This window comes from Lissotriton vulgaris, chromosome 4_1 (genome assembly GCF_964263255.1).
Source record: "Lissotriton vulgaris chromosome 4_1, aLisVul1.2, whole genome shotgun sequence".
NCBI lineage: Eukaryota > Metazoa > Chordata > Amphibia > Caudata > Salamandridae > Lissotriton > Lissotriton vulgaris.
In genome coordinates, this window is record NC_141691.1 from 379,336,129 (window position 1) to 379,354,005 (window position 17,877).

The 17,877-nt window shown below is 53.3% G+C and overlaps 1 protein-coding gene across 2 annotated transcripts in view; it reads right to left on the minus strand.

Moving 5' to 3' along the window:
• The window catches only part of BRWD3 (bromodomain and WD repeat domain containing 3), a 1,253,402-nt gene that overhangs the window by 63,863 nt on the left and 1,171,662 nt on the right, over nt 1-17,877 (minus strand). For both annotated transcript variants that reach the window (XM_086918755.1, XM_086918756.1), the window contains one exon: nt 9,590-9,687. In XM_086918755.1, the coding sequence (XP_086774881.1) occupies nt 9,590-9,687 (98 nt within the window). The remainder of the gene's footprint in view (nt 1-9,589; nt 9,688-17,877) is intronic.

Sequence of the window (17,877 nt, forward strand, 5' to 3'; positions counted from 1 at the left end):
TGAACAGACAGGAAAGGAGGAGAAGAAGAAAGAGCCTGGAGCTCACTCACCCTCCTGGCAGAGGTGATGGCAACCAGGAACGCCGTCTTTAGAGTAAGGAGACGAAGAGGGCAGTTATGGAGTGGCTCAAAGGGAGCACACATCAGATAGGTGAGAACCAGATTCAAGTCCCACTGGGGCATCACGAAGGGAACAGGAGGGAACATGTGCGTGATGCCCTTCAGGAATCTACCTACAATAGGGGACTTGAATAAAGAAGGCTGGTCTGGTAGCCTCAAGAAGGCGGATAGAGCAGAGAGGTACCCTTTAAGAGTGCCCAGAGCAGAGCCCTGATGGGCAAGGGAAAGAAGAAAGAGCAGCACTTCCGAAAGGGGTGCAGAGAGAGGATCCACAGCCTTTGCTGTGCACCATGCCACAAATCTGTTCCACCGGCAGGCGTATACCGACTTTGTGGAGGGACGCCTGGCTGCCAGAATGATATCACAGACTTCGGGAGGCAAGTCAAATGGCCTCAACTGCCGCCGCTCAATCTCCAAGCTTGTAGGTGGAGACTGGACAGGTTCGGGTGCAGGACCGTCCCCTGCTGCTGCGACAGAAGGTCCTCCCGAAGAGGCAGACGAATCGGGGGATCGACTGACATGCTGAGTAGCTCGGGATACCAGTATCTTCGTGCCCAGTCCGGAGCCACAAGGATAACCTGGGCCCGGTCGCGCCTGATCTTCTTCAGCACTCTGGGCAGAAGTGGTATAGGCGGAAAGGCGTACAACAGACCGCAGCTCCACTCGCGACGAAAAGCGTCTCCGAGCGAGTGCTGCCTTGGAAATTCCAACGCGCAGAACTGATGACATTGCGCGTTCTCTTCTGTGGCGAATAGATCTAACCAAGGCTCTCCCCACTGCTGAAAGAGACCTTGCGCCACGTCCGAGTTCAGACGCCATTCGTGATCCATCATGCACCGACGGCTGAGTTCGTCCGCCCTGGCATTCAGAGAGCCTGCCAGGTGTTGAACCACCAGGGTCACGCCCTGATGTTCCAGCCATTGCCATAGGCGCAGAGCCTCCTGGCAAAGGGTCCACGACCCCACTCCGCCCTGTTTGTTGCAGTACCACATGGCGGTGGTGTTGTCGGTGAACACTTGCACTATGCTCCCCCTGACAGAGGGGAGGAATGCCTTCAGTGCAAGACGAATCGCCCTCAGCTCCAGAAGGTTGATATGGAGCCGGGACTCCGCCGGAGACCAGAGGCCTCTGATCTCCGCCTCTCCCATGTGGCCCCCCCAGCCCAGGAGGGACGCGTCCGTCACAACTACGTGCTCCGGCTGGGGTAGGGAGAGGGGTCTGCCACTGACCCAGTCGCGGTCCGTGAGCCACCACTGCAGTTGCCTCGCAGTGCCCTCCGAGATCAGGACATGATCGGATAGGTTGCCCTGATGCTGGGCCCACTGAAACTTCAGGTCCCACTGCAGAGCCCGCATCCGCCACCTGGCGTGACGCACCAGAAGGATGCAGGAAGCCATCAGTCCCAGAAGCCGCAGCGTCAACCTGACCGAGACCCGGGATAACGGCTGGAAGATTGGAATCAGAGCCTGAATATCCCGGACCCGCTGTTCGGGTGGGTAAACCCGAAACTGCGCCGAGTCGAGAACCGCTCCGATGAAGAGGAGCTTTTGAGAGGGACACAGGTGTGACTTCGGCACATTGATGGAGAACCCCAGCAAGTGCAGGAGGTCGGCCGTAGTCTGGAGGTGGCTGACGACTGTCTGGGGCGAGCCCGCCTTCAACAACCAGTCGTCGAGGTAGGGGAAGACTGATATCCCCTGCCTGCGCAGATGGGCTGCGACCACCGCCATCACCTTCGTGAACACCCGTGGGGCGCTGGTAAGGCCGAAGGGGAGCACGGTAAACTGAAAGTGCTCTTGGCCTACCGTGAACCGCAGGTAACGCCGGTGGGCCGGCAGGACGGGGATGTGGAAATAGGCGTCCTGCAAGTCCAACGCTACCATCCAGTCTCCTGGGTCCAGGGCAGCCAGGACCTGAGCCAAAGTGAGCATCTTGAACTTCTCCGTCCGGAGGAAGTCGTTGACGTTCCGCAGATCCAAGATAGGGCGTAGGCCCCCTTTGCCCTTCTTGGGTACCAGGAAGTAGTGGGAGTAGCAACCACGTCCTACTTCTGGCCCAGGAACGCGCTCGATGGCCCTCTTGGCCAAGAGGGCCAAAACCTCCTCTTGCAGAAGTTGCAAGTGATCCCCCGACACACGGTGGTATTGTGGTGGCATGGATGGAGGGGATGACTCGAAGGGGAGGGAGAAGCCCCTTCGGACAATTTGCAGCACCCACCTGTCCGAAGTGACTGTATGCCAGTGGGAGAGGTGATGGCGAACCCTGCCTCCCACAGGCGTCACATGGGCCTGGAAACTCGGACTAGGAAGGTTTTGAGGCAGGGGCTGCTGAGGGAGGTGTGGACTGGCCTCTCCGCTGGCCCCGACCACCGCCACGGCGGTTCCCACGTCCGCCACCGCGTTGTTGTACATTCTGCGGCGCGTGGCTGACGGTACGTGGTGGGGCGCCCCTTCCGTGGCCACGAAAGGAGCGAAAGGCACCCGATTGCTGGCGTGGGGCCGTAAGGCCCAAGGACTTGGCCGTGGCCCTGGAGTCCTTGAAACGTTCCAGCGCATGGTCTGCCTTGTCGCCGAAGAGGCGACGGCCATCAAACGGCATGTCCAGGAGGGTGGCCTGGACATCGGCCGAGAAGTTGGCGGACCTCAACCAGGCGTGGCGTCGAACCGCCACCGTCGTTGCCATCGCCCTGCCCAGTGAGTCCGTTGTATCCAGCCCACACCGGATAGAAAAGCGTGCTGCATCTCGGCCGTCCGCAAGGGTTTGGCTGAGTTTAGCCCTGACCTCCTCTGGGCATTGTGGCAGCACCTCCGCAACCGTGTCCCACAGGGTGTGGGTGTAGCGGCCCAAGAGACAGTTGGTGTTCACAGACCGTAGCCCTAGGCTCACAGACGAGAAGACCTTCTTCCCGAACTGTTCATATCTCTTGGATTCCCTGTCGGGCGGGGCCGACGGGAATGCGGTTTGGGAATTTGAGGCCTGGATGACCAGACTCTCGGGGGTGGGATGGGTGGACAAAAAGCATGGGTCGCCCGGTGCCGGGCGGTAGCGTCTGGCCACGTTCCTGTCCACAGGGGGGCCTGTGGCGGGCTTGGACCAAGTGCCCAGAAGAACGTCACACAAGGCCTCATTGAACGGCAGGAGGGGCTCCGCGGAGCCGGACTGCGGTTTGAGGACCTCGGTGAGGAGATTAGTCCTCACGGCCGCGACGGGGAGCTGAAGGCTCAGGGCCTTAGCTGCCTTCGTCAACACTACGCTGTAAGCAGAACCCGCCTCCGAAGCCACAGTCGGGGGCGACGTAAATCCAGTGTCTGGCGAGGTGTCAATACCACTGGCCTCCCCAAGCTCATATGTCCAGTCCTGGTGTGACTGGCAATCACGTGCCAGAGGGTCCTCGGACCCCTCCCACTGCTCCTCGTCACCTGGCTCCTGGAGACCAGGGTCAACAGCCAGGGCCTCCTCGTGGAGATAGAATTCTCCAAAGGCCGTCGGAATCGGCGCCCAGCGGCGCCCCTCCGACTCCTGAGTAGGACCGTAGGAAACATTGGGGGCGGCAACCACATCGGCTGCCGGGGACGACACCTGAAGGGACGGCGCCGGTGAGGTCGTAAGGTCGACCGGCGAGGTCCCGGATCCGGAGCCGGATCCAGCGAGGTCGCGCGGGGCCGGGACCGAAGTCGCCAGCGGCGCCGGGGCCGAAGCACCCGACGTCGTCGGGGCCGAAGCGCCCGACCCGGAAGGACCTCCAGACGGAGCCGATCGGCCCGAAGGCGCCACGGGAACCGACTGAGGAGGGAGGGCCCTCATGGCCATGAGGTACCTCTCGACCTCCTCCTGCGACGCGCCGTGCCCAGGGACCCGAAGGTGTGGGGCAGGCGGCGACGCTTGCGACTCCCGCGGAGCCGCGTGGGCGGTGTCGCCCGAGTCCCCGGCCGCATCGAGCAAGCGTCGGGGCGGGTCGGAGGACCGATGGTGTCGCTCCGACCTCTCATGCCTCTTTCCTGAGGACTTGGAACCAGACGATCGGTGGTCACTCCCGGAACGTCGATGACTCCGACCTCGCGACCTGTCCCTCGACCTCCCGTGGGACCGGGACCGGGACCTGGAGCGGCGCGGGGCCGAGTGCCTCAGCTCGAGACGCTTGCGGGACCGCTCCCGCCTAGCCTTCGACGTCAGGGCCCGGCAGTCGGCGCAGGTTCGATCGTCGTGGTCGAGGCCTAAGCACTTCAGGCACCGGCGATGGGGGTCCGTGACCGACATGAGTCGGCCGCACTTCGAACAAGGCTTGAACCCGGGCATCCCTGGCACCAATAGTCGAGACAGTCGACTAAAGAGAAGATCAAAAAGGATCAAAATATTTCAGTCAAAAAGTGACTGGGGGTAGAGCTTCTTCCGGATCTGCGCTAGCTGGCGCGGAAAAAAGAAGAACTGACGTCAGCGCGCATGGGCGCCGTCTAAGTACTCCGATGACGTCATCCCGGCACTCACGACGCCGACGACGGACGCGGAGCCGCAGACGACGCCTACCAGCGCGCAGGGGTATTGCTACGCAAAAGTTTCCGGATCCAGTCTGACGCCTGGGGATATTCTAAGGTAAGGAATCTATCACTAACGTGTCTCTTTCAGATCTGCAAGTCCAACGCTACCATCCAGTCTCCCGGGTCCAGGGCAGCTAAGACCTGAGCGAAAGTCAGCATCTTGAACTTCTCCTTCCGGAGGAAGCCGTTGACGTTCCGCAGGTCTAAGATAAGGCGTAGGCCCCCTTTGCCCTTATTGGGTACCAGAAAGTAGTGGGAGTAACAACCACACCCTGCTTCTGGCCGAGGAATGTGCTCGATAGCCCTCTTGGCCAAGAGAGCCGTAACTTCCTCTTGTAGAAGTTTCAAGTGATCCCCCGACACGCGGTGGTACTGTGGTGGCATGGCTGGAGGGGTCGCCTCGAAGGGGAGGGAGTAGCCCTTTTGGACGATTTGCAGCATCCACCAGTCTGATGTGGCAGTGCGCCGGTGGTGGTGGTGATGGCGAACCCTGCTCCCCACTGGCGTCACATGGGCCTGAAAGCTCAGACTAGGAGGGTTTCAAGGCGGATTCTGCAGGGGCAGGTGTGGACTGGCCTCGCCGTTGTCTCCGACGGCCACCACGGCGGTTTCCACGTCTGCCCCCGTGCTGGATGGTAGTCTGCGGCCTGTGGCTGGCAGGACATGTAGGGGCGCCCCTTCCTTGGCCACAAAAGGAGCGAAAGGCGACCGTTTGCTGGCGCGGGCCGAGAGGCCCAAGGACTTGGTCGTAGCCCTGGAGTCCTTAAAGCGCTCAAGCGCATGGTCTGCCTGGTCGCCAAAGAGGCGACGGCCACCAAACGGCAAGTCCATAAGAGTATTCTGGACATCTGCCGAAAAGTTGGCGGACCTCAACCAGGCGTGCCGTCGAATCGCCACCGTCTTTGCCATTGCTGTCCCCAGTGAGTCCGTGGTATCCAGCCCACAGATTCTGTATGGAGGCAGTCGCTCAATGGATGATTCACAACTCATTGAAACTTAATGGTGAGAAGACGGAGATCTTGGTGTTTGGAGGAAAGGAGGATATCTGGTCGGCGACTTGGTGGCCTGCTTTCACTGGGAGCTTGTCTGGTACCTGCTGCTTTAGCTAAAAACCTAGGAGTCCTGATTGACCCTATCCTCAGTATGCGTCAGCAGGTGAATAGAACAGTCTCCACCTGCTGGGGCATAATTCACATTCTGAGGAAGATCAAACACTATCTTTCCCAGCAGGCGAGAAAGCAAGTTGTAGTTACACTCAGAGGCTCCCGACTTGATTATTGTAATGCGCTGTATGCAGGATTCAACAGGGGGTTGCTGCAGCAACTACAAATGGTCCAGAACGCGGCGGCCAAGTTTGTGTTAGATTTACCCAAACGTGCGTCAGCCACTTCCGCTAGAAAGTCGTTACACTGGCTCCCCATTGAAGACAGGATTTCCTTTAAAATTATGTGTCTGACCTATGACGCCTTAGCGAGAAATAGGTCAGCTGGGATTGGTGCTCTCCTGGCCCCCTACAGCCCTTCTAGAAATTTGCGTTCCGCCAACAAGTCTCTGCTATCAGTACCACGCATTCGCAGAGTTAAATGGGGAGGCAGAGCTTTTTCTACCATAGCACCAAAATTATGGAACGCTCTTCCTGTAGAAACTAAGTCCCTTCCCACGATGCAGTTCTTTAGAAAGGCCCTGAAGACCCGGCTACTTGCTAAAGCATACCTGTAGTTCTGTTTTGCCTTCTTTGTGATTTATTTTGATAGGCGCCTTGATGCCTTCGGGTTTTAGTTGCGCATTATAAATTTTCTTTCATTTCATTTCATTCATTCACAATGGATGGAATACCGCGCTGCATCTCGATCCTCCGCAAGGGCTTGGGTGAGTTTAGTCCGGACCCCCTCCGGACATTATTGCAGCAAGTTCGCGACTGTGTCCCACAGAGAGTGGGTGTAATGGCCCAAGAGGCACGTGGTGTTGACTGACTGCAACCCCAAACTAATTGAGGAGAACATCCTTTTACCATACTGTTCGTACCTCTTGGATCGCCGATAGGGGGGAGCCGACGGGAATGCGGTCTGGGAGTTGGAGGCCTGGATGACCAGGCTCTCGGGGGTGGGGTGGGTGGACAGGAACCAAGGGTCACCCGGAGCCGGCGCCTGGCCACATTCCGATATAAGGACGAACCTGTAGTGGGCTTGGAACAAGTGCCCAGAAGAACGTCCGACAAGGCCTTGTAAAACGGCAGCAGAGGCTCAGCCGAGCTTGCCTGCGGTTTAAGGACCTCAGTGAGGAGGTTAGTCCTCATGGCCGCGACAGGGAGCTCAAGGCCCAAAGCCTTGGCAGCCCGCGTCAGCACCACACTATAGGCCGCCCCCCCTCCGTAGCCATGGTAGGAGGGGAGACAAAACCAGTGTCAGGCGAAGTGTCCAGACCACTGGCATCCCCAAGCTCACCTGCCCAGTCCTGAGAAGACAGGCACTCAGGTGTCAGAGGGTCCTCGGACCCCTCCCACTACCCCTTGTCACCTATCACCTGGTACTCAGGTGTAAAGGATGGGGCCGGGTCATAGAAATAAAAATCTACAAGTGGCGTCGAATACGGCGCCGAGCAGCGCCGCTCCGACGTCGAACCCGAAGCGAGGGTGGGATAGGGGACGGCGACACCCTGGGGGCCGGCACCGGCGAGGTCATAAGGTCGGCCGGCGACGGCCCGGATCCGGATCCAGCGGGACCCTGCGGCGTCGGGACCGAACTCGCGGACGGCGAAGCACCCGAGGGCACCGGGGCCGGAGCACCTGGCCCGCGTGGGGACCCAGTCAGGACCCTTGGCCCGAAGGCGCCGTGGAACCCGACTGAGGAGTGAGTGACCTCATGGCTGTGAGGAACGCCTCGATCTCCTCCGGCGCTGCGTTCTGCCCAGGGACCGGCGGGTATGGAGCAGGCCGCGAGTGTCGGGGGAGTCAGAGGACCGATGATGCCTCCTCAACTTCTAGTGCCTCTTACCTGAGGACTAGGAACCCAAAGACAGGTGATGACTCCGACCCCGCGACCAGTCCCTCGACCTCCTGGCGGACCGGGACCTCGAGCGGCGTGGGCAGACTGCCGGAGCTCGAGTCGCTTGCGGGACCGCTCCCGTCTAGCTTTGGACGTCAGGGCCCGGCAGTCGGAGCAGGACTTGTCGTCGTGGTCGGGGCCCAGACAGTGAAGGCACAGGGGATGGGGGTTGGTAACTGACATCAGTTGGTTGCAGTCGACGCAGGGTTTAAACTCGGGCATCCCTACCGGCACCGTCGAGTCGATAGACTTCGAGAAAAATGCTCAAAAAGGATCGAAAAAGTTTGTCAAAAATTGACTAAGGGTACTACTTTTTCCGGATCAGCGTTTTGCTGGCGCAGAAAAAAGATCTGACGTCAGCGCGCGAGGGCGGCGTCTAAGTACTCCAACAATGTCAACACGGCGCCAACGAAGCCGACGACGGATGCGGAGCCGGAGACGACGCCTACCGACGTCAAGTGTACTGCTACGCAAAAGTTTCTGGATCCAGTCTGACGCCTGGCGATATTCTAAGGTAAGGAATCTAATAGTAACATGTTTCGTTCACAACCCCTAAAACCAAGAACTCCGATTCGATGGATCAAGACAATAAGGATGAAGAATAGTCAGTGCCTGGCGAGAACTGCTGAATAACTGTTAACTTTTGGTGCAAAATCCTGCCTGCTTGCAACTCTCAACAATCATGACAGAGTGACTCGTACTATAAACTGGAGTAATACCACAGCCTTGTGTAGCCTGTCAGCATTTCGAAAATCCCCTACAGTCTCCCTTGGAATAGAGGAGTTACCCACCTTCAGCACGTAGGCACCGAAGAGTAGAGTCCACTCCACCGGCTTGCAGCTCCCCAGCTCAACCAGAGCAGCAGACCACCAGGTAGAGGTACCCGTGCTCTTGATGGCCGTTCCCAAAGCACTGTTGGCAGTACTTTGGACCCTAGCCTACTACAACCCCGAAAGCCAGAAGGTGAACCCTTGAAACCGATTGTAATCACCGTAATCAATACATGTTTTATATGCTCATAGGATTGCACTGTGCGTAAAGGGTGTTTAACTTTGAAAAATGTACTAACCTGCAAAAATGGATATAAAAAAACACTAATTACATTTCAACAAAGTTCTGGTTTTTACAACATATATTAAAAAAGTGTTATTTTTTAAATTTGGGCTCTGATTTATCCTTTGAGTGTGTTTAATTTGTCTCTGTGAGTATAACAAATGCTCAGCACTACACTCTGATAAACCCAACTGCTCGCACACAATACCACAAATGAGAGAATTAGTGTTATCTACTTTAGCCATCTTCCTACAATAGGTTTGCTTTGCGGTCTCAAATCGCCTTTGGGCTCATAAAGGCGAACTACTCGCAGCACTAAGGAGTTGTGTGCCAAACCCAAAAAGTAGTGGCAGACCTTGTGGAGATCTGTGTCAGACCTCTGTACACGACAGCCTATACAAGGCTCAAACCCTGTTGTTTTAGGAGGGGAGTAGCGCCTTAACACAAACAAAATAAACTGGAGAGTAAAGCTTGTCAAGGACTAGGTAAATGTTGGGAGCAAGCTGCAGATTAATGTACAAAGGTAAAGAAAGTGAGCAACAGACGTTATCTTCCAGGTCTGGTACTTGTATGTAGCTACGTTTGGCACATCTGTATCAGAAAGACGCCAACACTGAGCCGCATGATGACACTTAGAAGAGTGCCGGAGCATGGCCCTTTAATCTTCTAGAAGCAGTCTGTATATTCTAAAGGAGAAGACTCTGCAGAAAGAACAGCTGGACAAGACAAAATTCAAACAAACAATATTCTGTAAAGTATGAGCTCTGAAGTATTCACCAAGGTTTTATCTTTCAGTGATACTGCAAAATAGCAACCTAGAGATATAGAAATTCCTTACCTTGAGAGGACGTCGAGGAACTGGTTCTAGTTAATGGAAGAGACGTATTCTCACTTGGTTTGGGATGTACCTTTGGTAGCTTCTGTTTCCCTTTTGGACTTAAAAAGATACAATCATTGTTTAGAATGTACTATTTAACAGTAAAATGACAAAAGAATAACACAGTACACTGACAAAAGAAAAAATAAACTACTAACAAACAAGTTACAATAGTCAAGATAATACACACAGTGTGAAGACAATGTACCAAATCAAGAAGAATAACACACTTCTTTTGAAAATAACATATAAGCATTTAAACATTGCCATTAACATAGGTATAGAACAGTGGACAATGGGGAGGCGGGTGGGTCAGTGAGGAATCCACAGGCAGATTCTGTATCCACCAGAAAAAGCGTTACCAAAGGTAAGTAACTTGTTCTTCTGATGGATACATCTGCCAGTGGATTCCTCACCTTGTGAATAGAGTCTCACAGCAGTCCCCTCTCCTGGAGGAGGGTGTCCACTCTCCTATACCAGAAAATCCTGGAGGACAGAACGCGCAAAGTGGCCGTCCCTCCTCACTTTGGAATCCAAGCAGTAAAGCTTCGCGAAAGTGTGGAGGGAGGCCCAAGTTGCAGCTCTACAAATGTCCTCCACAGGCACACACCTAGACAAAGCAGATGTAGCAGACCTTGCTCTAGTAGAATGAGCTCTTAAACCTTTAGGTGGATCCTTACCCGCCAGAGAGTAGCATATCTTGATGCACAAGACATTCCATCTTGACAGCGTGCACTTGGGCACCGCCTTGCCTCTTCTGGCTCCAACAGAGAGCTGGTCATCCACTCTCTGGTTCTGTCTAGGTAGAAGCTCACCACCTCTTAGGGTCCAAGCGGTGAAGTCTCTCCTTCTCCTTGGAAGGGTGAGGGGGGAGGATAGAAGGTAGGAAGGGTAATAGACTGTCCAAGACGGAAGGGAGTCACCACTGTAGGCAGAAAAGCAGCCCTGGTCCTGAGTACCATTCGTTCAGCATGAATGGTCAAGAATGGGTTTAGGAAGGTGGATATCGGACTATGGTTGCCCCCAGCTTTTTGCCTGGTGTTTAGCTGGTTTTTCGACTTAGTTGACCTGGGGCCCTGCTATTCAGGACCCCAGGCCCACTGCTCTCTCTGTAAAATGGAATCCATGTACTTTAGGTGCATTTACCAATTGGTATTGGGTCCTTGTACAGTGTACCATAGGTACCCAGGGCACAAGTGAACCCAAGGCCTACCAGGGGCTGCAGCATGTATTATGCCACCCCTGGCTGGACCATCCAAATCTGACAACTGGCTGATCACTCAGCTGGGGCAAGGTGGTGTAATCACCCTTTGCTTTAGATATAGTATACCTATATCTAAACCTAAAATGGACACATATACTCCTATAAGTCACTCATATGGCAGGCCTTAACAATCCTGGAGGCAGAGTGCTTGGAATTATGTGAGATGGTGCTCTGGCATGAGCTGAGCCTGTCTACAGCTTTCGGAACCAAGTCCTTTAGCTGTTTCCATGATAACGCTATACCATATACTCTTAAGTGCATTATAATCCTCGCGGTTATTGCTAATTTTGGCATAGCATTATCAAAACATGTCGAGTAAGGTGTCATACGAATTGGAATACTACCCCCTCGCCAATTCTGGAGACGGGGGTAGCATTCCACCCTTCTAGAGGGACACGACATGTAACTAACTGTGAACCCCGGTTAAAGTTAACTCGAGCCTCAGCGTCACAAAATGGATGCTGCCACCACAGACACAAGTCTGACCTCCTGCTGCTGTAAATGTAAATGTAAATGTATTGGCATTTATATAGCGCACTACTTACCCGTAGGGTCCCAAGGCGCTTCGACCGCTGCGAAACCCTTCCTGGCTTCCCTGAGAGATGGTCCCTTAATGGGTATCTCCAGGGTGAGACCAGGCATCCCCGGCGGTCTGGTGGGGCCGTTAGTGAAGATGAGGCAAGCTAATGCCCAGAGTTGCCGAGTGTGATCGCTGATCAGAGTGGGCACCGAGGCGAGAGAATTATCGAGTCCGCTGACCCTGGTCCAGAAACCTGCCACGCCGGGAATCTAACCCTGGTTCCGGGCCGTCCTCTGCTCTCGGGTCTGCCGCCTCTAACCAGTGAGCCACACTACTTCAAGCTGCTGGGAGTCCTTCCAGCGAGGGAGGCTTGGACAAAGGGTTTCCTGCCTTTGGAGGTGCTAGCACCACCCAGACAGGATTTTGTGTATTAGGTAGGACCGGGCTTAAAGGAATGAGACATGCCTGGGGCACACAAGGTGCACTGTGCATACACCGGTTCAAACCAGTTGCTGGGGCACTCCAGTCCCAGCTCTGGCGCGACACCGGACAAAGGATAGGGGGTGTAACCACCCCCCTTCCTGGTCCCACCCATAGGAGGGACCTAGTGATAGTACAGCCTCATTAGCAGGATAAAGGTAGGAGTTGGTCCCATTCCAAATCAGATTAATCCTGAACTGAAATTCTGCAAGAAGAAACTCTGGACTTCGACATCCTGCCAAGAAGACTGAAGAAATCTCACTTGTGGGCAAGGAGTGTCCACCCTGCACGAGCAGGCACCATCAGCGTCCAGCGGCTTCACTTTGTCGTCTTCCCTCGAGGATCCAGACTTCAGAGCCGACGAGACCCGGATTCCCAGACCTCTCCGACCTCTACCTACATCTGCAGCTCAGCTGAGATCCGTAGGTGCGACGAGACACGTGGGACCGGCCATCTTGGAGAAACTGCACTTCGCTTCCAGCACGACTTCTGAGGTATCCTCGACCAAGTGCTTTGAGGACTGAAAAGCCCCAGCCCCGAGCATCTCCTGCACCGAAGATCAGCCCTCCAGCATCTACGAGATCTGCGTGGGGCCCTTCTGCCTGTTTGCTGCTCGACACGTTGTCTGGTCACTTGCCGGCTGGCTAGTGGCCTCCTAGATGACGATCCACGACATCAACACCGCTGGTCTGCTTGCTCCAGACTGGCCCTGGCTTCCTTCCAATAGAGAGGCATCCCGGACCCTCCTGGTCCGCACCAGACGTCTTTTCCACTCACCGCGTGGGTTGCCTTTGCCAAGGCCTGTTGACTCCAAATCCGGATCCGACACCGCCGACAGCGTGGGACAGCTTGTGCCTCCATCCTGGTCATCGAAGACACCACCTTGTCCACCTGGCTGCATAGTCAAGCGTCCACTCTTCACCTGATCCCGACGACAGCCTCTGGTTCCATTCCTGGTTTCACTCCAGACACTGGCTAGTGACTTTAAATATTGTCCCCTCTGCTTTCAGGTTTTCAGCATTCCTGATCCACCCTTGGATCACACCGGATTTCTCCTGGTCGCCTGCAGCATCTTTTCTTTCAGGCTCCATAGAATTCAACGCTGGAACCCGACATGACTTCGCACCTATGCACCCGCAGCCCGTGGGTGAGGTAACAAGAGCATTTCGGTGCTCAAGGGTAGATTGACTACGCATCTCGCGTGTGAGTTCACACTCTACACACACGTTCCGTGGGCCTCCTATTACTTACCAAAAGATAGGATAGTGTAGTCCCAGCGATCCTACAGCCTCTGGACAGCTCCATTCCTTTAATCGACTTCCTTTTACCATTTACTTAGTATATGGTTTGTTGCGCCCCTAGGGCAACATTGTAACTTGTGCAACTTAACATATTTTTCCTAAGAGTCTTGTCATGTGCTTAGCCCTCTGATCTCATAAAGAGTTCAGAGGTGTATGTTAGTTAATAAATATCTTGTTTATTTTCATAACTACCTGTGTGGTGTCCTTTCATAAATATTCAAGGGGTTATATGAGGTAAAACAGCTGGCTTCACATGCCAAAAGAGTTTAGCCTAAAACTGCTTTGTCCATGCTACCATTAGGATAGCTGGTCTATAAGGTTGACTTACAACCAATCACCATAAGGGTTGTTTGGACTGATACAAGGTGATCACTAGAACTTGAGAGCATCATATATCAGGCCAAATTCTCACATTGGTGGGCAGCGGTGGGATATGAGCTTGCTGTTGTTTTTACCAAATATAATCTTGAGATATCATTTGAAAGATCACATAAGGTACCATAGGCACATATAACAAAGCTTAGAAATATTCCGAGTTTTACTGAACCAGCTGTTGTAGTAGAAAGGGAGTAGCACACCCTGACTACAACTCTTAGCGAGGGATCAGTAGGAAAACCTATAGTGTAGGTAGGTGCACCACTTACACCTCACTAGAAAGCATGTCTACCACAGGAGAGAACACAGTGACTCCCCTTGTGGTTAGTGACCCTCCACAGGTCCTTTCCAGATATGCAACACTCAGCTTCCAGGAGATGAGACAATTGTGTACCTCCAGGCAACTGAAACAGGGTTCTAACCCTACCCTTCCTTTTCTGTTAGGTCTCTTAGAGACATATGATGCCAGAAGGGTTTCTAATACAGGCCCCTCTAATCCAGCAGATGGAAGCATACCCCCAGCAGAAGATGACTCTAACCTCCCTGAGACTGAAGAAGTGGAAAAGGGGGAATGGAGACTCATCTGATGGATAGGTAGACAATGGTCAGCAGACTTACCAGGGCCAACTTAAGCCTACATGAGAATGGAACTGGGGGAGCCCCAGGCCCATCCTCAAGCAGGCCTAACCTTGGGAATAGACGAGCTAGGTCTCACTCCAGAGGCTCTAACAGATCTATCCACACCCATGTCTCTCAGGCATCTTCTCAGAGAGGGATGACATCCCCTCAGAGAAGAGAGCATGAAGCTAAGATGAGGGAAGTGCATCTGAGGATTGAGATGGAAGAACTTGCCCTTGCCAAGGAGAAACTTGCCTTTTCCAGAGAGCAGAAATTGAGTGGGTTAGAACCCACTGGTGGCAGCATTATCCCTAGAGATAAAGACAGGAGTTTTGATAACAGAAAACGGAGTAAGATAGTGCCCCCCTTTAAGGTAGGGGATGACTTCCACAAATGGATGACTGATTTGCAGAGAGCCTGCAAAGTACAGCAGGTACCCCAGAGTCAGTGGGCAGCTATATTGTGGCTCTCCTTTGAAGGTAAAGGAATAGACAAGCTCCTCACTGTTAGAGATGAGGATGCTAATGATTACCAAGTCCTAAAAAGTGCCTTGATTGATGGGTTTGGCCTAAGAACTGAACAGTACAGGTTAATGTTCAGAGACACCCAGAAAAATCAGGCTCAGGATTGGATTGACTTTGTGGATTGTGCCACTAAGGCTTTGGAAGGCTGGTTACTGGGAAGTAAAGTTAATGATTACACAGGATTGTATAATCTAATTATGAGATAGCAAATCTTAAATAATTGTCAGAACCAGTTGTTGCATCAGCACTTGATTGACTCAGATCTGACCTCTCCACAAGAATTGGGTAAGAGGGCAGACAAATGGGTCAGAACCAGGATTAGGCCTAAGAACCAGGGTGGTGACCAAAAGAAAGAATCAACCAAGCCTCAAGAGAAGGGTGGGAATAAATCTTCAGATCAAACCACATCAGGGCCCCAAAAATCCTCTGAAAAGGGTGGGTCCCAGAATCATTCCAATACCCAAAGAAAACCTTATTGCCATGCCTGCAAACAGGTAGGCCATTGGAAAACTGACAGCAGTTGCCCAAAGGCCAACAATAAGGAAAATATTTCTCCAGGTAATACTCCAGCACCTCCTGTTACTACTAGTAGTAATCCCCCAGGTGGTGGGAGTGCCCCCAAGAATTTGGTTGGGTATACTTGGGGAACTCAGGTGGACACTGCTTGTCCCAACCCTTTGGACAAGTACAGACAGGAGCCCCGCATCAATGGTCTAAAAGTTGAGGCCTATAGAGACACAGGGGCTAGCATCACCATGGTGACTGAGAGCCTAGTCCTCTCAAGGCAACTAATACCTGGAGCCACATACGAGGTGACCAACATTGATGGAGTACAGAGAGATCATCCCATGGCAGTGATCAATCTCAGCTGGAGAGGTGTCACTGGTCCCAAGAGAGTGGCAGTGTCATCAAACTTGCTTGTAGATTGCCTACTGGGGAATGATTTAGAGATCTCAGCCTGGGCTGAGGTAGAGCAAGAAATACATTTTAAAATGGTAAACCTCCATGGTAAGGTTATTGGGGCAGTGATGGCCACAGCCCCAGTTCAAGATGTCCTCCCTGAACAGGTTAGGAGGGCTGTGCCAGTCTCAGCCCAATCTCAAACAGATGCCTTCCCTGAAGAGGTTGGCAAGGCTGTGATGGTAACAGCCCATACCCAAACGGAGTCCCTTCCTGAAAAGGTTGGTGGAGTTGTGATGGCCACAGCTCAAACTCAAACAGATACATGTGTTGTGAAGCCTGAAACTAAGGATCACTCCACTCAAACCGAGAGCATTGAGGAGGAAGAGAAATCTCTATCCCACCAGACTTTAGGAAAGGATCAGCCTCCTCAGGGAACTGATCTTACCCCTTGTGAAGAAACTGCCCCAGAGGTAGTCAGGCCTAGCCTGGCAGAGCCTCTGATGTCAGTGGACTCTTCCAAGGTGGGACCCAGTCTGGAGCACGTAATCTGCCCCTCTCTACCCAGCCTCATTCAACCCAGGGCTGTGGAGGTCAAGGAGGCCAGTGGTAGACCCCAAAGGGCCCCTGTCCAAAAGAACCCCCCAATCAGCAGATTAAGGGCACTGAAGCTAGCAGACCTAGCCAAGTGAAAATAAAACAGACTCCTGAGGGATCCCCCTTAAACTTAGTTAGGGACCTCCCACAAATGGACACTGTTGGGCACAGCCGAACCTTGGACCTAAGGGCCCCAAACCTGACCTGTCCCTCCAGTAAGCCAAACAGAGGGACTCAGCCTCCAGCTTTAGGTAGCCAGATGTTGACCCTGAGAGCACAATGCAACTCAGTCCTGGAAAGAAAGGCATGTATGGTGGATAGTGATTGGAGGAAGTTGAGCCCAACATTAGTGGAGTCTCACTTCAGTACTCCATCCCAACATCATCCTGTTACTTTGCCAAAACACACCACAGGTAGAGATTCCCTATGGTGGAGACCCTCAGATACCCTTAGGGTGAGGGATTGCTTAGTGGACCATGAGATAGGGGGTAACCATGCCAGTGCATGCACCTCCTCATATGGCCACTCAGGCAATATAGGCTTACCTGGTCAAGGATAGCCTTATCTCCTTTCGTTTTGGGGGGGTGGGGAGGGGGGGGGTATGTAGGAAGGTGGATATCTGACTATGGTTGCCCCTAACTTTTTGCCTGGTGTTTAGCTGGTTTTTCAACTTAGTTGACCTGTGGCCCTGCTATTCAGGACCCCAGGCTCACTGCTCTCTCTGTAAAATGGAATCCATGTACTTTTGGTGCATTTACCAATTGGTATTGGGTCACTCTTGTAAGTCCTTGTACAGTGTACCATAGGTACTCATGGCATAAGTGAACCCAAGGCCTACCAGGGGCTGCAGCATGTATTATGCCAACCCTGGCTGGCCTTCCAAATCTGACACAACTGGCGGATCAATCAGCTGGGCCAAGGTGGTGTAATCACCCTTTGTTTTAGATATAGTATACCTATATCTAAACCTAAAATGGACACATATACTCCTATAAGTCACTCCCTTGGCAGGCCTTAACAATCCTGGAGGCAGAGTGCTTGGAATTATGTGAGATAGTGCTCTGGCATGAGCTGAGCCTGTCTACAGCTTTCGGAACCAAATCCTTTACCTGTTTCCATGATAACGCTATACCATATACTCTTAAGTGCATTATAATCATTGCGGTTATAGCTAACTTTGGCATAGCATTATCAAAACATGTCGAGTAAGGTGCCATACGAATTGGAATACTACCCCCTCGCCAATTCAGACGACGGGGGTAGCATTCCACCCTTCTAGAGGGACACGACATGTACCTAACTGTGAACCCCGGTTAAAGTTAACTCGAGCCTCAGCGTCACAAAATGGATGCTGCCACCACAGACACAAGTCTGACCTCCTGCTGCTGGGAGTCCTTCCAGTGAGGGAGGCTTGGACAAAGGGTTTCCTGCCTTGGTAGGTTCTAGCACCACCCAGACAGGATTTTGTGTATTAGGTAGGACCGGGCTGAAAGGAATGAGACATGCCAGGGGCACACAAGGTGCCTTGAGCATACACCGGTTTAAACCAGTTGCTGGGGCACTCCAGCCCCAGCTCTGGCGCGATACCGGACAAAGGATAGGGGGTGTAACCACCCCCCTTCCTGGTCCCACCCATAGGAGGGACCGAGTGATAGTACAACCCCCTTTAG